Here is a 20,742-nt window from a genome sequence, read left to right on the forward strand (position 1 = left end):
CGCATCTCATTCCTGAGCGGTATGACGGCTGCGTGGTCCCATGGTGTTTATACTTGCGTACTATTGTTTGTACAGATGAATGTGGTACCTTCAGGCGTTTGGAAATTGCTCCCAAGGATGAACCAGACTTGTGGAGGTCTACAAATTTTTCTGAGGTCTTGGCTGATTTATTTTGATTTTCCCATAATGTTAAGCAAAGAGGCACTGAGTTTGAAGGTAGGCCTTGAAATATATCCACAGGTACACAGGTTCTCTGGGACCATGCCTTCTGGAGAACAGGGCTGTTCTCTGGGACCATGCCTTCTGGAGGACAGGGCTGTTCTCTGGCACCATGCCTTCTGGAGGACAGGGCTGTTCTCTGGCACCATGCCTTCTGGAGAACAGGGCTGTTCTCTGGGACCATGCCTTCTGGAGAACAGGGCTGTTCTCTGGGACCATGCCTTCTGGAGGACAGGGCTGTTCTCTGGCACCATGCCTTCTGGAGAACAGGGCTGTTCTCTGGGACCATGCCTTCTGGAGGACAGGGCTGTTCTCTGGGACCATGCCTTCTGGAGAACAGGGCTGTTCTCTGGGACCATGCCTTCTGGAGAACAGGGCTGTTCTCTGGGACCATGCCTTCTGGAGAACAGGGCTGTTCTCTGGGACCATGCCTTCTGGAGGACAGGGCTGTTCTCTGGGACCATGCCTTCTGGAGAACAGGGCTGTTCTCTGGGACCATGCCTTCTGGAGAACAGGGCTGTTCTCTGGGACCATGCCTTCTGGAGAACAGGGCTGTTCTCTGGGACCATGCCTTCTGGAGAACAGGGCTGTTCTCTGGGACCATGCCTTCTGGAGAACAGGGCTGTTCTCTGGGACCATGCCTTCTGGAGAACAGGGCTGTTCTCTGGGACCATGCCTTCTGGAGGACAGGGCTGTTCTCTGGGACCATGCCTTCTGGAGGACAGGGCTGTTCTCTGGGACCATGCCTTCTGGAGGACAGGGCTGTTCTCTGGGACCATGCCTTCTGGAGGACAGGGCTGTTCTCTGGGACCATGCCTTCTGGAGAACAGGGCTGTTCTCTGGGACCATGCCTTCTCTGGGCTGGAGAACAGGGGTGTATTAATTCTGCCTGTACTGTTACAAAACATTTCTTAAACGAAATGAAACGAGGAGGGTAGCTTAGCTGAATTTGTCTCTGTCTGTCCCTCTCCCCACTAGGCTCCCGTATCGGGTCAGAGGAGGCATTCTACCTGTATGCCTCTGGTCCAGACCTCACGTCTATCATGCCCTGTAAGTACGGTAAGCCCAGTGGGACCTTCTCCAAGTACGTCACCACGGACGCGTTGAAGTGTGACACTGTCAGAGAGCTAATGATGAAGAACAAGGATGTGGACACAGCAGCTCTCATAGTAAGTCTGAGTCCCTCTTTCTGCTAATAATTCACAGACACTATAGGAGTGTCTGTGGTGTATCTATGATACTATATCTCTATGTTTCTACAGGAGTGTCTGTGTGGTGTATCTATGATACTGTATCTCTATGTTTCTACAGGAGTGTCTGTGTGGTGTATCTATGATACTGTATCTCTATGTTTCTACAGGAGTGTCTGTGTGGTGTATCTATGATACTGTATCTCTATGTTTCTACAGGAGTGTCTGTGTGGTGTATCTATGATACTATATCTCTGTTTCTATAGGAGTGTCTGTGTGGTGTATCTATGATACTATATCTCTGTTTCTATAGGAGTGTATCTATGATACTATATCTCTCTGTTTCTACAGGAGTGTCTGTGTGGTGTATCTATGATACTATATCTCTGTTTCTACAGGAGTGTCTGTGTGGTGTATCTATGATACCATATCTCTGTTTCTACAGGAGTGTCTGTGTGGTGTATCTATGATACTATATCTCTGTTTCTACAGGAGTGTCTGTGTGGTGTATCTATGATACCATATCTCTCTGTTTCTACAGGAGTGTCTGGCAGTAGTGTACGCCCCCAGCAGCCCCAGGGTGTATACCATCTATGAGCCAGTGATCCGTCTGAAGGGTCAAGCTAAGACCATGGTGTCTCAGAGACCCTTCAGCTCTAGAGAGGTTCAGTCTGCGGTGCTGGAGACACACATCCTCAGGACCATGCTGCCTGCAGAACCACAGGGCCTGCAGAACGTCCTCCACAAGATAGGAGGAACCGGGTCCTTCGTATTCCTCTTTGCACGGGTAGGACATAGTCTACATACTATTGATATGAGGAACCGTGTCCTTCGTAATCCTCTTTGGGTCTATTGATGATGCTAGTCTCGCTGCTGGTTTCATTTGGTGTGGAAGGCCTCAAAAGCTTTTTTCTGTATTTTTGTGAGGAAGCTTCTTCAACATAACTGTCATGACATTTCTACTTGAAGGAAATTACACGAGATAGGCTGGATTCACTGTGTTCTTCTCACGCCAATCTCTCTGTCTCTGTTATATAATGTCCCTCCCCTCTCTCTCTCTCTCTCGTGTGTGTGTGTGTGTGTGTTTCCAGGTGGTGGAGCTAAGTGACAGCGAGCAGACCCAGGCCCTAGCCCTCCAGGTACACCGATATCCTTATTAAATCAGTGGTTCTCAGATGTCTCCTCTGGCACCTCCAGACGTTTCACACGGTTGTGTGGTAATTCTGAACTGGCTCACCTGATACACCTTGTCCAGGGCTTGATGATTAGTTGACAGGTGGAATCAGGTGCTGGAATGGTCTCAGAGGAGAGGTTTGAGACCCACTGAGTTAACCTGCAAGCCAGACAGTAATTTAACACAACACCTGAGCCGATATGAATACAAATGCATTGTTTTATACAATATTTGATCTTGAATGAAAGTTCTCCTTTACCAAGGTGGATAGGTTTTGGCGTGTTACTAGGACCTCTGTGAGTTGTAACGTGGCGTGCTACTGGGACCCCAGTGAGTTGTAACGTGGCGTGCTACTGGGACCCCAGTGAGTTGTAACGTGGCGTGCTACTGGGACCCCAGTGTGTTGTAACGTGGCGTGCTATTGGGACCCTGTGAGTTGTAACGTAGCGTGCTACTGGGACCCCAGTGAGTTGTAACGCGGCGTGCTACTGGGACCCCAGTGAGTTGTAACGCGGCGTGCTACTGGGACCCCTGTGAGTTGTAACGTGGCGTGCTACTGGGACCCCTGTGAGTTGTAACGTGGCGTGCTACTGGGACCCCAGTGTGTTGTAACGTGGCGTGCTACTGGGACCCCAGTGTGTTGTAACGTGGCGTGCTACTGGGACCCCAGTGAGTTGTGGCGTGGCGTGCTACTGGGACCCCTGTGAGTTGTAACGTGGCGTGCTACTGGGACCCCAGTGAGTTGTAACGCGGCGTGCTACTGGGACCCCAGTGAGTTGTAACGCGGCGTGCTACTGGGACCCCAGTGAGTTGTAACGTGGCGTGCTACTGGGACCCCAGTGAGTTGTGGCGTGGCGTGCTACTGGGACCCCAGTGAGTTGTGGCGTGCTACTGGGACCCCTGTGAGTTGTAACGTGGCGTGCTACTGGGACCCCAGTGAGTTGTAACGTGGCGTGCTACTGGGACCCCAGTGAGTTGTAACGTGGCGTGCTACTGGGACCCCAGTGTGTTGTAACGTGGCGTGCTACTGGGACCCCAGTGAGTTGTGGCGTGGCGTGCTACTGGGACCCCTGTGAGTTGTAACGTGGCGTGCTACTGGGACCCCAGTGAGTTGTAACGCGGCGTGCTACTGGGACCCCAGTGAGTTGTAACGCGGCGTGCTACTGGGACCCCAGTGAGTTGTAACGCGGCGTGCTACTGGGACCCCAGTGAGTTGTGGCGTGGCGTGCTACTGGGACCCCAGTGAGTTGTGGCGTGCTACTGGGACCCCTGTGAGTTGTAACGTGGCGTGCTACTGGGACCCCAGTCAGTTGTAACGCGGCGTGCTACTGGGACCCCAGTCAGTTGTAACGCGGCGTGCTACTGGGAACCCAGTGAGTTGTGGCGTGCTACTTGGACCCCAGTGAGTTGTGGCGTGGCGTGCTACTGGGACCCCAGTGAGTTGTGGCGTGCTCCTGGGACCCCAGTGAGTTGTGGCGTGCTCCTGGGACCCCAGTGAGTTGTGGCGTGGCGTGCTACTGGGACCCCAGTGAGTTGTGGCGTGCTCCTGGGACCCCAGTGAGTTGTAACGTGACGTGATACTGGGACACCAGTAATAATATGTGATTCTATGTCCATTCTAGAGTTGTAACATGTGATTCTATGTCCAGGTGCTACTCTCTCTGGCCAAGTACAACCAGCACCGTATCAATGAGATGGACTGTTACCACGGTTACTCCATGATACACCAGGTCCTCATCAAGTCCAAGTGCATCGTGGGATACCATATTCTCAAGGTGAGTAATGTGACCAGGCATATGATGAGTCCTTGTATTGGTTTTTGTTGTTGTTGGTCCTGTTGATGCTCTGAATCCCCATCAATCAGTTTCATATCATCTAGTCCTTGGTTCTGTTGATGCTCTGAATCCCCATGGTTCAGTTTCATATCATCTAGTCCTCCTTGGTCCTGTTGATGCTCTGAATCCCCGTGGTTCAGTTTCATATCATCTAGTCCTTGGTTCTGTTGATGCTCTGAATCCCCGTGGTTCAGTTTCATATAATCTAGTCCTCCTTGGTCCTGTTGATGCTCTGAATCCCCATGGTTCAGTTTCATATCATCTAGTCCTTGGTTCTGTTGATGCTCTGAATCCCCATGGTTCAGTTTCATATCATCTAGTCCTTGGTTCTGTTGATGCTCTGAATCCCCATGGTTCAGTTTCATATCATCTAGTCCTTGGTTCTGTTGATGCTCTGAATCCCCATGGTTCAGTTTCATATCATCTAGTCCTTGGTTCTGTTGATGCTCTGAATCCCCATGGTTCAGTTTCATATCATCTAGTCCTTGGTTCTGTTGATGCTCTGAATCCCCATCAATCAGTTTCATATCATCTAGTCCTCCTTGGTCCTGTTGATGCTCTGAATCCCCGTGGTTCAGTTTCATATCATCTAGTCCTTCGTTCTTTTGATGCTCTGAATCCCCGTGGTTCAGTTTCATATCATCTAGTCCTCCTTGGTCCTGTTGATGCTCTGAATCCCCATGGTTCAGTTTCATATCATCTAGTCCTTGGTTCTGTTGATGCTCTGAATCCCCGTGGTTCAGTTTCATATCATCTAGTCCTCCTTGGTCCTGTTGATGCTCTGAATCCCCATGGTTCAGTTTCATATCATCTAGTCCTTGGTTCTGTTGATGCTCTGAATCCCCATGGTTCAGTTTCATATCATCTAGTCCTTGGTTCTGTTGATGCTCTGAATCCCCATGGTTCAGTTTCATATCATCTAGTCCTTGGTTCTGTTGATGCTCTGAATCCCCATGGTTCAGTTTCATATCATCTAGTCCTTGGTTCTGTTGATGCTCTGAATCCCCATGGTTCAGTTTCATATCATCTAGTCCTTGGTTCTGTTGATGCTCTGAATCCCCATCAATCAGTTTCATATCATCTAGTCCTCCTTGGTCCTGTTGATGCTCTGAATCCCCATGGTTCAGTTTCATATCATCTAGTCCTTGGTTCTGTTGATGCTCTGAATCCCCATGGTTCAGTTTCATATCATCCAGTCCTTGGTTCTGTTGATGCTCTGAATCCCCATGGTTCAGTTTCATATCATCTAGTCCTCCTTGGTCCTGTTGATGCTCTGAATCCCCATGGTTCAGTTTCATATCATCTAGTCCTTGGTTCTGTTGATGCCTGCCTGCCCGTCGGTCTGCCTGCCTGCCTGTCGGTCTGCCTGCCTGCCCGTCGGTCTGCCTGCCTGCCCGTCGGTCTGCCTGCCTACCCGTCGGTCTGCCCGTCGGTCTGCCCGTCGGTCTGCCTGCCTGCCTGTTGGTCGGTCTGCCTGCCTGCCTATCGGTCTGCCTGCCTGCCTGCCTATCGGTCTGCCTGCCTGCCTGCCTATCGGTCTGCCTGCCTGCCTGCCTATCGGTCTGCCTGCCTGCCCGTCGGTCTGCCTGCCTGCCCGTCGGTCTGCCTGCCTACCCGTCGGTCTGCCCGTCGGTCTGCCCGTCGGTCTGCCTGCCTGCCTGTTGGTCGGTCTGCCTGCCTGCCTATCGGTCTGCCTGCCTGCCTGCCTATCGGTCTGCCTGCCTGCCTGCCTATCGGTCTGCCTGCCTGCCTGCCTATCGGTCTGCCTGCCTGCCTGCCTATCGGTCTGCCTGCCTGCCTGCCTATCGGTCTGCCTGCCTGCCTATCGGTCTGCCTGCCTGCCTGCCTGTCGGTCTGCCTGTCGGTCTGCCTGCCTGCCTGTTGGTCGGTCTGACTGCCTGCCTGCCTGTCGGTCTGCCTGCCTGCCTGTTGGTCAGTCTGCCTGCCTATCGGTCTGCCTGTCTGCCTGCCTATCGGTCTGCCTGTCTGCCTGCCTATCGGTCTGCCTGTCTGCCTGCCTATCGGTCTGCCTGCCTGCCTGCCTATCGGTCTGCCTGCCTGCCTGCCTATCGGTCTGCCTGCCTGCCTGCCTATCGGTCTGCCTGCCTGCCTGCCTATCGGTCTGCCTGCCTGCCTATCGGTCTGCCTGCCTGCCTATCGGTCTGCCTGCCTGCCTATCGGTCTGCCTGCCTGCCTATCGGTCTGCCTGCCTGCCTATCGGTCTGCCTGCCTGCCTAACTGTGCTGGGTGAAACCATCAATGCTGTTTGTATTCCTCCTGTGTTTCTGTGTGTAGGACATTGTGAAAACAGAAGTATGTCTGGTGAAGTATTGCCACTGCAGTGGACCTTATAAATGGACCTGGCTGTGGCCTGCTCAATAGTGTCTCAGGAGAATAGACAGGCCAGTAGTGTTGAGACAGATTGAGATTGGACTTGTGATATAGATCAAAACACTTGGGTGAACTGTTGGAATCAGACCCCTTGACTTTTCCCACATTTTGTTACGTTACAGCCTTATTCCAAAATTGATTAAATCGTTTTCCCCCCTCATTAATCTACACACAATGCCCGCCAATGACGACGCAAAAACAGGTTTTTAGAAATGTTTAAAAAACTGAAATATCAGATTTACATAAGTATTCAGACCCTCTACTCAGTACTTTGTTGAAGCACCTTTGGCAGTAATTACAGCCTCGAGTCTTCTTGGGTATGACTCTACAAGCTTGGCACACCTGTATTTGGGGAGTTTCTCCCATTCTTCTCTGCAGATCCTCTCAAGCTCTGTCAGGTTGGATGGGGAGCGTCACTGCACAGCTATTTTCAGGTCTCTCCAGAGATGTTCGATCGGGTTCAAGTCCAGCCTCTGGCTGGGCCACTCCTGCGTGGTCTTGGCTGTGTGTTTAGGGTCGTTGTCCTGTTTGAAGGTAAACCTTCACCCCAGTCTGAGGTCCTGAGCGCTCTGAAACAGGTTTTCATCAAGGATCTCTCTGTACTTTGCTTCGTGGGAAGGTTGGCACACATGCTCAGTCATCTAGGTTTTGGTTACTGTAAAGCACTGGGAAGGTTGGCACACATGCTCAGTCATCTAGGTTGTGGTTACTGTAAAGCACTGGGAAGGTTGGCACACAAATCAAATCAAGTTTTATTGGTCCATACACATGTTTAGCAGATGTTATTGGTCCATACACATGTTTAGCAGCTGTTATTGGTCCATACACATGTTTAGCAGATGTTATTGGTCCATACACATGTTTAGCAGATGTTATTGGTCCATACACATGTTTAGCAGATGTTATTGGTCCATACACATGTTTAGCAGATGTTATTGGTCCATATTTAACAGATGTTATTGGTCCATATTTAACAGATGTTATTGGTCCATATTTAACAGATGTTATTGGTCCATACACATGTTTAGCAGATGTTATTGGTCCATACACATATTTAACAGATGTTATTGGTCCATACACATATTTAACAGATGTTATTGGTCCATATTTAACAGATGTTATTGGTCCATACACATATTTAACAGATGTTATTGGTCCATATTTAACAGATGTTATTGGTCCATACACATATTTAGCAGATGTTATTGGTCCATACACATATTTAACAGATGTTATTGGTCCATACACATATTTAACAGACGTTATTGGTCCATATTTAACAGATGTTATTGGTCCATATTTAACAGATGTTATTGGTCCATATTTAACAGATGTTATTGGTCCATACACATGTTTAGCAGATGTTATTGGTCCATATTTATCAGATGTTATTGGTCCATATTTATCAGATGTTATTGGTCCATATTTAACAGATGTTATTGGTCCATACACATATTTAACAGATGTTATTGGTCCATACACATATTTAACAGATGTTATTGGTCCATATTTAACAGATGTTATTGGTCCATACACACATTTAACAGATGTTATTGGTCCATACACACGTTTAACAGATGTTATTGGTCCATACACATATTTATCAGATGTTATTGGTCCATATTTAACAGATGTTATTGGTCCATAAACATATTTAACAGATGTTATTGGTCCATACACATATTTAACAGATGTTATTGGTCCATACACATATTTATCAGATGTTATTGGTCCATACACATATTTAACAGATGTTATTGGTCCATATTTAGCAGATGTTATTGGTCCATATTTAACAGATGTTATTGGTCCATACACACATTTAACAGATGTTATTGGTCCATACACACGTTTAACAGATGTTATTGGTCCATACACATATTTATCAGATGTTATTGGTCCATATTTAACAGATGTTATTGGTCCATAAACATATTTAACAGATGTTATTGGTCCATACACATATTTAACAGATGTTATTGGTCCATATTTAACAGATGTTATTGGTCCATACACATATTTATCAGATGTTATTGGTCCATACACATATTTAACAGATGTTATTGGTCCATATTTAGCAGATGTTATTGGTCCATATTTAACAGATGTTATTGGTCCATATTTAACAGATGTTATTGGTCCATACACATATTTAACAGATGTTATTGGTCCATACACATAACAGATGTTATTGGTCCATACACATATTTATCAGATGTTATTGGTCCATATTTAACAGATGTTATTGGTCCATACACATATTTATCAGATGTTATTGGTCCATATTTAACAGATGTTATTGGTCCATACACATATTTATCAGATGTTATTGGTCCATACACATATTTATCAGATGTTATTGGTCCATATTTAACAGATGTTATTGGTCCATACACATATTTAACAGATGTTATTGGTCCATACACATATTTAACAGATGTTATTGGTCCATACACATATTTAACAGATGTTATTGGTCCATACACATATTTAACAGATGTTATTGGTCCATATTTAACAGATGTTATTGGTCCATACACATATTTATCAGATGTTATTGGTCCATATTTAACAGATGTTATTGGTCCATATTTAACAGATGTTATTGGTCCATATTTATCAGATGTTATTGGTCACATACACATATTTAACAGATGTTATTGGTCCATATTTAACAGATGTTACTGGTCCATATTTATCAGATGTTATTGGTCCATATTTAACAGATGTTATTGGTCCATAAACATATTTAACAGATGTTATTGGTCCATATTTAACAGATGTTATTGGTCCATAAACATATTTAACAGATGTTATTGGTCCATACACACGTTTAACAGATGTTATTGGTCCATACACATATTTAACAGATGTTATTGGTCCATATTTAACAGATGTTATTGGTCCATACACATATTTATCAGATGTTATTGGTCCATATTTAACAGATGTTATTGGTCCATACACATATTTAACAGATGTTATTGGTCCATATTTAACAGATGTTATTGGTCCATACACATATTTAACAGATGTTATTGGTCCATACACATATTTAGCAGATGTTATTGGTCCATACACATATTTAACAGATGTTATTGGTCCATACACATATTTATCAGATGTTATTGGTCCATACACATATTTAACAGATGTTATTGGTCCATACACATATTTAACAGATGTTATTGGTCCATATTTAACAGATGTTATTGGTCCATACACATATTTAACAGATGTTATTGGTCCATACACATGTTTAGCAGATGTTATTGCGGGTGTAGTGAAATGCTTGTGTTCCTAGCTCCAACAGTGCAGTAATATCTAACAATACAATAGTAAAATATTTGAATTAAGAAATATATAAATATTAAGACGAGCAATGTCGGAGTGGCATTGACCTAAATACAGTAGAATAGAATATACAGTATTTGCATATGAGATGAGTAAAGCAGTATGTAAACATTATTAAAGGGACCAGTGTTCCATTATTAAAGTGACCAGTGTTCCATTATTAAAGGGACCAGTGTTCCATTATTAAAGGGACCAGTGTTCCATTATTAAAGTGACCAGTGTTCCATTATTAAAGTGACCAGTGTTCCATTATTAAAGTGACCAGTGTTCCATTATTAAAGTGGCTAGAGTTCCATTATTAAAGTGACCAGTGTTCCATTATTAAAGTGACCAGTGTTCCATTATTAAAGTGACCAGTGTTCCATTATTAAAGTGACCAGTGTTCCATTATTAAAGTGACCAGTGTTCCATTATTAAAGTGACCAGTGTTCCATTATTAAAGTGACCAGTGTTCCATTATTAAAGTGACCAGTGTTCCATTATTAAAGTGACCAGTGTTCCATTATTAAAGTGACCAGTGTTCCATTATTAAAGTGACCAGTGTTCCATTATTAAAGTGACCAGTGTTCCATTATTAAAGTGACTAGTGTTCCATTATTAAAGTGGCTAGAGTTCCATTATTAAAGTGACCAGTGTTCCATTATTAAAGTGACCAGTGTTCCATTATTAAAGTGACCAGTGTTCCATTATTAAAGTGACCAGTGTTCCATTATTAAAGTGGCTAGAGTTCCATTATTGAAGGGACCAGTGTTCCATTATTAAAGTGACTAGTGTTCCATTATTAAAGTGGCTAGAGTTCCATTATTAAAGGGACCAGTGTTCCATTATTAAAGTGGCTAGAGTTCCATTATTAAAGGGACCAGTGTTCCATTATTAAAGTGACCAGTGTTCCATTATTAAAGGGACCAGTGTTCCATTATTAAAGTGACCAGTGTTCCATTATTAAAATGACCAGTGTTCCATTATTAAAGTGACCAGTGTTCCATTATTAAAGGTACCAGTGTTCCATTATTAAAGTGGCTAGAGTTCCATTATTAAAGGGACCAGTGTTCCATTATTAAAGTGACTAGTGTTCCATTATTAAAGTGACTAGTGTTCCATTATTAAAGTGACTAGTGTTCCATTATTAAAGTGACTAGTGTTCCATTATTAAAGTGACCAGTGTTCCATTATTAAAGTGACCAGTGTTCCATTATTAAAGTGACCAGTGTTCCATTATTAAAGTGACCAGTGATTCCATTATTAAAGTGACCAGTGTTCCATTATTAAAGTGACCAGTGTTCCATTATTAAAGTGACCAGTGTTCCATTATTAAAGTGACCAGTGATTCCATGTCTATGTATATAGGACAGCCGCCTCTAAGGTGCAGGGTTGAGTAACCAGGTGGAAGCATGGTCTGATGGCCTTGAGATAGAAGCTGTTTTTCAGTCTCTCGGTCCCTGCTTTGATGCACCTGTTTTGACCTTGCCTTCTGGATGATAACGGGGTGAACAGGCAGTGGCTCGGGTGGTTGTTGTCCTTGATGATCTTTTTGGCCTTCCTGTGACATCGGTTGCTGTAGGTGTCCTGGAGGGCAGGTGCCCTAGATTTGCCGTGGCTGGCGGTGATACAGCCTGACAGCATGCTCTCAATTGTGCATTTGTAAAGGTTTTTAGGGGCCAAGCCAAATTTGTTGTTGCACCTTCTTCACCAAACTGTCTCTGTGGGTGGACCATTTCGGTTTGTCTGTGATGTGTGACGAGGAACTTAAAACTTTCCACCTTCTCCACTACTATCCCTTCGATGTGGATAGGGAGCTTCTCCCTCTGCTGTTTCCTGAAGTCCACGATCAGCTCCTTTGTTTGGTTTAGTGAGAGGTTATTTCCCTGTCACCACTCCACCAGGGCCCTCACCTACTCCCTGTTGGAAGTCTTGTCATTGTTGGTAATCAGAGCGGTCGCGAAGAAGGTGTTTAGTTTGTCCGGAAGCCAGACATCGGTGTTCGCGACGTGGCTGGTTTTCCTTTTGTAGTCCGTGATTGTCTGTAGACACATGCGTCTCGTGGTTAGGGTAGATTTTAATTGTCACAGTGGGTACAACATCTCCTATACACTTCCTGGTGAACTCGGTTAAAGTAGCCATGTGATCGTCTATGTTATTCTCAGAGGCTACCTGGAACATATCCCAGTCCGCATGATCAAAACAATCTTGATGCATGGATTCCAATTGGTCAGACCAGCGTTGAATAGTACTTCCTGTTTGTGTTTCTGCCTATAGGAAGGGAGGAGCAAAATGGAGTCGTGATCAGATTTGCCGAAGGGAGGGCGGGGAGGGCCTTGTAAGCATTTTGAAAAGTTGAGTAGCATACGGTCAATGTGTTGGCAGAACTTCGGTAGTGGTTCCCTCAGATTTACTCTAATATGGTCATACATTTGGCAGTAGGAAGTGCAGCTCAGTTTCCACCTCATTTTGTGGGCAGTGTTGCACACAGCCTGTCTTCTCTTGAGAGCCATGTCAGCCTACGCCGGCCTTTCTCAATAGCAAGGCTATGCTCACGGAGTCTGTACATAGTCAAAGCTTTCCTTAAGTTTGGGTCAGTCACAGTGGGCAGGTATTCTGTCTATCTCTGTTTAAGGCCATCTAGTATTCTAGTTTGTTCGTTAATTATTTCCAATGTGTCAAGTATTTATCTTTTTGCTCTTCTCTTCTTCTCTCTGTCTATAGACCTTGTTAGATGGGAGCTGTAGTAGTCCTATCCTAACTCTAGGGGACGACGGTCAGTTCCACCTGGACACAGAGTCTACAGCCGTGGTCCAGGACATCAAGCTACTGTCTGAGGTTCTGCTGGACTGGAAGATCTGGGCCAAGGCGCAGGTAAACTCAGTGATGGATGTATGGGCAGGTATTTAGTATTACTATATACCAGGATATTTTGAAATACTACAGGTAGGATTTACCAATACCATTTGAAACACTATTTATTTATATTTTGTTAAAACTATGTTTTAACACTGTGTTTTAGAAGAGTTTGTGGTCAATATGCACATCCTTAAAAACATGAGTGCTGGGCTAATAAAGAATACTACGAAAGAACAGCCAGGCCCCCGCCCCCTGCCAGAGAACAGCCAGGCCCGCCCCCTGCCAGAGAACAGCCAGGCCCCCGCCCTGCCAGAGAACAGCCAGGCCCCCGCCCTGCCAGAGAACAGCCAGGCCCCCGCCCTGCCAGAGAACAGCCAGGCCCCCGCGCTGCCAGAGAACAGCCAGGCCCCCGCGCTGCCAGAGAACAGCCAGGCCCCCGCCCTGCCAGAGAACAGCCAGGCCCCCGCGCTGCCAGAGAACAGCCAGGCCCCTGCCCTGCCAGAGAACAGCCTGTTAAAGCTCCCAATTCACAGCTTTATTGACAACGTTGGATCTTGGTCAGTTTGGGATTGAAACGTTGTCAGTAAAGCTGTGAAATGGGAGCATAAGCAGCCTTGCTGTTGTTTAACTGGGTCTTTCACCTCTTAATCAGTCAGGGAGATCCTGCTAGTAGCCCTCGATCTTCATCAGGGTATACCACCCATTTCAGGGTTGGGTTAGGGTCGGGGTTGGGTCAGGGTCATGGTTGGGTTAGGGTCGGGGTTGGGTCAGGGTAAGGGTTGGGTCAGGGTAAGGGTTGGGTCAGGGTTGGGTCAGGGTTGGGTTAGGGTCAGTGTTGGGTTAGGGTCAGGTTTGGGGTTAGGGTCAGGTTTGGGGTTAGGGTCAGGGTTGGGGTAAGGGTCAGGGTTGGGGTAAGGGTCAGGGTTGGGTCAGGGTTGGGTCAGGGTCAGGTTGGGTTAGGGTCAGGGTCAGGTCAGGGTTGGGTTAGGGTCAGGGTTACAGTAGCTGTGTATTAATATAAGTTACGTGTCTCTAATAGAGTGGTGTCTGGGAGACTGCTGGCAGGGTTGGGGTCAGGGTTGGGTCAGGGTCAGGTCAGGGTTGGGAAGGGTCAGGGTTACAGTAGCTGTGTATTAATATAAGTTACGTGTCTCTAATAGGGTGGTGTCTGGGAGACTCTGCTGGCAGGGTTGGAGATCCTCATCAGGGTTGGGTTAGGGTCAGGTCAGGGTTGGGAAGGGTCAGGGTTACAGTAGCTGTGTATTAATATAAGTTACGTGTCTCTAATAGGGTGGTGTCTGGGAGACTCTGCTGGCAGGGTTGGAGATCCTCATCAGGGTTGGGTTAGGGTCAGGGTCAGGGTTACAGTAGCTGTGTATTAATATAAGTTACGTGTCTCTAATAGGGTGGTGTCTGGGAGACTCTGCTGGCAGGGTTGGGGTCAGGGTTGGGTAAGGGTCAGGTTGGGTCAGGGTCAGGGTTACAGTAGCTGTGTATTAATATAAGTTACGTGTCTCTAATAGAGTGGTGTCTGGGAGACTCTGCTGGCAGGGTTGGGGTCAGGGTTGGGTAAGGGTCAGGTTGGGTCAGGGTTGGGTTAGGGTCAGGGTTACAGTAGCTGTGTATTAATATAAGTTACGTGTCTCTAATAGAGTGGTGTCTGGGAGACTCTGCTGGCAGGGTTGGGGTCAGGGTTGGGTAAGGGTCAGGTTGGGTCAGGGTCAGGTCAGGGTTACAGTAGCTGTGTATTAATATAAGTTACGTGTCTCTAATAGGGTGGTGTCTGGGAGACTCTGCTGGCAGGGTTGGAGATCCTCATCAGGGTTCACCACCCCCAGCAGGTGTTCAACATCAGACAGTTTCTCAAAGCCCAGGTGGTCCACCGCTTCCTGCTCACCTGTCAAGTACTACAGGTAAGATCCGTTTTAATAATAAATCATGTTGCAGCAATGTTTTGGTCCCAAGACCTTTCAAAGCTCTGCCTAGGGAGCCAGAGAATAACCTGAGCCAGAGAATAACCTTGTCATTGACAGTCGTCCCGTGTGGCTCCGTTGGTAGAGAATAACCTGAGCTGTCATTGACAGTCGTCCCGTGTGGCTCCGTTGGTAGAGAATAACCTGAGTTGTCATTAACAGTCGTCCCGTGTGGCTCCGTTGGTAGAGAATAACCTGAGCTGTCATTGACAGTCGTCCCGTGTGGCTCCGTTGTTAGAGAATAACCTGAGTTGTCATTAACAGGTAGTGTCTCTGGATAAGAGAGTCTGTTAAATGACTCACTACTGTAGAGTGTGCTAAATGTCTCACTACTGTAAGTCTCTCTGGATAAGAGTCTGCTAAATGTCTCACTACTGTAGTGTCTCTGGATAAGAGTCTGCTAAATGTCTCACTACTGTAGTGTCTCTGGATAAGAGTCTGCTAAATGTCTCACTACTGTAGTGGCTCTGGATAAGAGAGTCTGCTAAATGACTCACTACTGTAGTGGCTCTGGATAAGAGAGTCTGCTAAATGACTCACTACTGTAGTGGCTCTGGATCAGAGAGTCTGCTAAATGACTCACTACTGTAGTGGCTCTGGATCAGAGAGTCTGCTAAATGACTCACTACTGTAGTGGCTCTGGATCAGAGAGTCTGCTAAATGACTCACTACTGTAGTGGATCAGAGAGTCTGATAAATGACTCACTACTGTAGTGGCTCTGGATCAGAGAGTCTGTTAAATTACTCACTACTGTAAGTCTCTCTGGATAAGAGAGTCTGCTAAATGACTCACTACTGTAAGTCTCTCTGGATAAGAGAGTCTGCTAAATGACTCACTACTGTAAGTCTCTCTGGATAAGAGAGTCTGCTAAATGACTCACTACTGTAAGTCTCTCTGGATAAGAGAGTCTGCTAAATGACTCACTACTGTAAGTCTCTCTGGATCAGAGAGTCTGTTAAATTACTCACTACTGTAGTGGCTCTGGATCAGAGAGTCTGCTAAATGACTCACTACTGTAGTGGATCAGAGAGTCTGCTAAATGACTCACTACTGTAAGTCTCTCTGGATAAGAGAGTCTGCTAAATGACTCACTACTGTAAGTCTCTCTGGATAAGAGAGTCTGCTAAATGACTCACTACTGTAAGTCTCTCTGGATCAGAGAGTCTGTTAAATTACTCACTACTGTAGTGGCTCTGGATCAGAGAGTCTGCTAAATGACTCACTACTGTAAGTCTCTCTGGATAAGAGAGTCTGCTAAATGACTCACTACTGTAAGTCTCTCTGGATCAGAGAGTCTGTTAAATTACTCACTACTGTAGTGGCTCTGGATCAGAGAGTCTGCTAAATGACTCACTACTGTAAGTCTCTCTGGATAAGAGAGTCTGCTAAATGACTCACTACTGTAAGTCTCTCTGGATCAGAGAGTCTGCTAAATGACTCACTACTGTAGTGGATCAGAGAGTCTGCTAAATTACTCACTACTGTAGTGGATCAGAGAGTCTGATAAATGACTCACTACTGTAGTGGCTCTGGATCAGAGAGTCTGCTAAATGACTCACTACTGTAGTGGATCAGAGAGTCTGATAAATGACTCACTCTAGTGAATTGGATCAGAGAGTCTGATAAATGACTCACTACTGTAGTGGATCAGAGAGTCTGATAAATGACTCACTACTGTAGTGGCTCTGGATCAGAGAGTCTGCTAAATGACTCACTCTAGTGAATTGGATCAGAGAGTCTGATAAATGACTCACTCTAGTGAATTGGATCAGAGAGTCTGATAAATGACTCACTACTGTAGTGGCTCTGGATCAGAGAGTCTGCTAAATGACTCACTACTGTAGTGGATCAGAGAGTCTGATAAATGACTCACTCTAGTGAATTGGATCAGAGAGTCTGATAAATGACTCACTCTAGTGAATTGGATCAGAGAGTCTGTTAAATGACTCACTACTGTAGTGGCTCTGGATCAGAGAGTGCTAAATGACTCACTACTGTAAGTCTCTCTGGATAAGAGAGTCTGCTAAATGACTCACTACTGTAGTGGATCAGAGAGTCTGATAAATGACTCACTACTGTAGTGGATCAGAGAGTCTGATAAATGACTCACTACTGTAGTGGATCAGAGAGTCTGCTAAATGACTCACTACTGTAGTGGATCAGAGAGTCTGCTAAATGACTCACTACTGTAGTGGATCAGAGAGTCTGATAAATGACTCACTACTGTAGTGGATCAGAGAGTCTGCTAAATGACTCACTACTGTAGTGGCTCTGGATCAGAGAGTCTGCTAAATGACTCACTACTGTAGTGGCTCTGGATCAGAGAGTCTGCTAAATGACTCACTACTGTAGTGGATCAGAGAGTCTGATAAATGACTCACTCTAGTGAATTGGATCAGAGAGTCTGATAAATGACTCACTACTGTAGTGGATCAGAGAGTCTGATAAATGACTCACTACTGTAGTGGATCAGAGAGTCTGATAAATGACTCACTACTGTAGTGGCTCTGGATCAGAGAGTCTGCTAAATGACTCACTCTAGTGAATTGGATCAGAGAGTCTGATAAATGACTCACTCTAGTGAATTGGATCAGAGAGTCTGATAAATGACTCACTCTAGTGAATTGGATCAGAGAGTCTGATAAATGACTCACTCTAGTGAATTGGATCAGAGAGTCTGATAAATGACTCACTCTAGTGAATTGGATCAGAGAGTCTGTTAAATGACTCACTACTGTAGTGGCTCTGGATCAGAGAGTGCTAAATGACTCACTACTGTAAGTCTCTCTGGATAAGAGAGTCTGCTAAATGACTCACTACTGTAGTGGATCAGAGAGTCTGATAAATGACTCACTACTGTAGTGGATCAGAGAGTCTGATAAATGACTCACTACTGTAGTGGATCAGAGAGTCTGCTAAATGACTCACTACTGTAGTGGATCAGAGAGTCTGCTAAATGACTCACTACTGTAGTGGATCAGAGAGTCTGATAAATGACTCACTACTGTAGTGGATCAGAGAGTCTGCTAAATGACTCACTACTGTAGTGGATCAGAGAGTCTGATAAATGACTCACTACTGTAGTGGATCAGAGAGTCTGATAAATGACTCACTACTGTAGTGGATCAGAGAGTCTGCTAAATGACTCACTACTGTAGTGGATCAGAGAGTCTGATAAATGACTCACTACTGTAGTGGATCAGAGAGTCTGATAAATGACTCACTCTAGTGAATTGGATCAGAGAGTCTGATAAATGACTCACTACTGTAGTGGCTCTGGATCAGAGAGTCTGCTAAATGACTCACTACTGTAGTGGCTCTGGATCAGAGAGTCTGCTAAATGACTCACTACTGTAGTGGATCAGAGAGTCTGATAAATGACTCACTCTAGTGAATTGGATCAGAGAGTCTGATAAATGACTCACTACTGTAGTGGATCAGAGAGTCTGATAAATGACTCACTACTGTAGTGGATCAGAGAGTCTGATAAATGACTCACTACTGTAGTGGCTCTGGATCAGAGAGTCTGCTAAATGACTCACTCTAGTGAATTGGATCAGAGAGTCTGATAAATGACTCACTCTAGTGAATTGGATCAGAGAGTCTGATAAATGACTCACTCTAGTGAATTGGATCAGAGAGTCTGATAAATGACTCACTCTAGTGAATTGGATCAGAGAGTCTGATAAATGACTCACTCTAGTGAATTGGATCAGAGAGTCTGTTAAATGACTCACTACTGTAGTGGCTCTGGATCAGAGAGTGCTAAATGACTCACTACTGTAAGTCTCTCTGGATAAGAGAGTCTGCTAAATGACTCACTACTGTAGTGGATCAGAGAGTCTGATAAATGACTCACTACTGTAGTGGATCAGAGAGTCTGATAAATGACTCACTACTGTAGTGGATCAGAGAGTCTGCTAAATGACTCACTACTGTAGTGGATCAGAGAGTCTGCTAAATGACTCACTACTGTAGTGGATCAGAGAGTCTGATAAATGACTCACTACTGTAGTGGATCAGAGAGTCTGCTAAATGACTCACTACTGTAGTGGATCAGAGAGTCTGATAAATGACTCACTACTGTAGTGGATCAGAGAGTCTGATAAATGACTCACTACTGTAGTGGATCAGAGAGTCTGCTAAATGACTCACTACTGTAGTGGATCAGAGAGTCTGATAAATGACTCACTACTGTAGTGGATCAGAGAGTCTGATAAATGACTCACTCTAGTGAATTGGATCAGAGAGTCTGATAAATGACTCACTACTGTAGTGGATCAGAGAGTCTGCTAAATGACTCACTACTGTAGTGGATCAGAGAGTCTGATAAATGACTCACTACTGTAGTGGATCAGAGAGTCTGCTAAATGACTCACTACTGTAGTGGATCAGAGAGTCTGATAAATGACTCACTACTGTAGTGGCTCTGGATCAGAGAGTCTGCTAAATGACTCACTACTGTAGTGGATCAGAGAGTCTGATAAATGACTCACTACTGTAGTGGCTCTGGATCAGAGAGTCTGCTAAATGACTCACTACTGTAAGTCTCTCTGGATAAGAGAGTCTGCTAAATGACTCACTACTGTAAGTCTCTCTGGATCAGAGAGTCTGTTAAATTACTCACTACTGTAGTGGCTCTGGATCAGAGAGTCTGCTAAATGACTCACTACTGTAAGTCTCTCTGGATAAGAGAGTCTGCTAAATGACTCACTACTGTAAGTCTCTCTGGATCAGAGAGTCTGCTAAATGACTCACTACTGTAGTGGATCAGAGAGTCTGCTAAATTACTCACTACTGTAGTGGATCAGAGAGTCTGATAAATGACTCACTACTGTAGTGGCTCTGGATCAGAGAGTCTGCTAAATGACTCACTACTGTAGTGGATCAGAGAGTCTGATAAATGACTCACTCTAGTGAATTGGATCAGAGAGTCTGATAAATGACTCACTACTGTAGTGGATCAGAGAGTCTGATAAATGACTCACTACTGTAGTGGCTCTGGATCAGAGAGTCTGATAAATGACTCACTCTAGTGAATTGGATCAGAGAGTCTGATAAATGACTCACTCTAGTGAATTGGATCAGAGAGTCTGATAAATGACTCACTCTAGTGAATTGGATCAGAGAGTCTGTTAAATGACTCACTACTGTAGTGGCTCTGGATCAGAGAGTGCTAAATGACTCACTACTGTAAGTCTCTCTGGATAAGAGAGTCTGCTAAATGACTCACTACTGTAGTGGATCAGAGAGTCTGATAAATGACTCACTACTGTAGTGGATCAGAGAGTCTGATAAATGACTCACTACTGTAGTGGATCAGAGAGTCTGCTAAATGACTCACTACTGTAGTGGATCAGAGAGTCTGCTAAATGACTCACTACTGTAGTGGATCAGAGAGTCTGATAAATGACTCACTACTGTAGTGGATCAGAGAGTCTGCTAAATGACTCACTACTGTAGTGGCTCTGGATCAGAGAGTCTGCTAAATGACTCACTACTGTAGTGGATCAGAGAGTCTGATAAATGACTCACTCTAGTGAATTGGATCAGAGAGTCTGATAAATGACTCACTACTGTAGTGGATCAGAGAGTCTGATAAATGACTCACTACTGTAGTGGATCAGAGAGTCTGATAAATGACTCACTACTGTAGTGGCTCTGGATCAGAGAGTCTGCTAAATGACTCACTCTAGTGAATTGGATCAGAGAGTCTGATAAATGACTCACTCTAGTGAATTGGATCAGAGAGTCTGATAAATGACTC

General features: G+C 45.0%; 1 protein-coding gene across 6 annotated transcripts in view; it reads left to right on the forward strand.

Annotated features, from left to right (window-relative positions):
- Positions 1–20,742, forward strand: part of lyst (lysosomal trafficking regulator) — a 242,383-nt gene that overhangs the window by 123,606 nt on the left and 98,035 nt on the right. For all 6 annotated transcript variants that reach the window (XM_036945914.1, XM_036945918.1, XM_036945917.1 and 3 more), the window contains 6 exons: positions 1,198–1,388; positions 1,951–2,196; positions 2,501–2,548; positions 4,233–4,358; positions 12,867–13,016; positions 14,777–14,914. In XM_036945914.1, the coding sequence (XP_036801809.1) occupies positions 1,198–1,388; positions 1,951–2,196; positions 2,501–2,548; positions 4,233–4,358; positions 12,867–13,016; positions 14,777–14,914 (899 nt within the window). The remainder of the gene's footprint in view (positions 1–1,197; positions 1,389–1,950; positions 2,197–2,500; positions 2,549–4,232; positions 4,359–12,866; positions 13,017–14,776; positions 14,915–20,742) is intronic.

The sequence above is a fragment of the Oncorhynchus mykiss genome, chromosome 16, assembly GCF_013265735.2.
Source record: "Oncorhynchus mykiss isolate Arlee chromosome 16, USDA_OmykA_1.1, whole genome shotgun sequence".
Taxonomy (NCBI): Eukaryota; Metazoa; Chordata; class Actinopteri; order Salmoniformes; family Salmonidae; genus Oncorhynchus; species Oncorhynchus mykiss.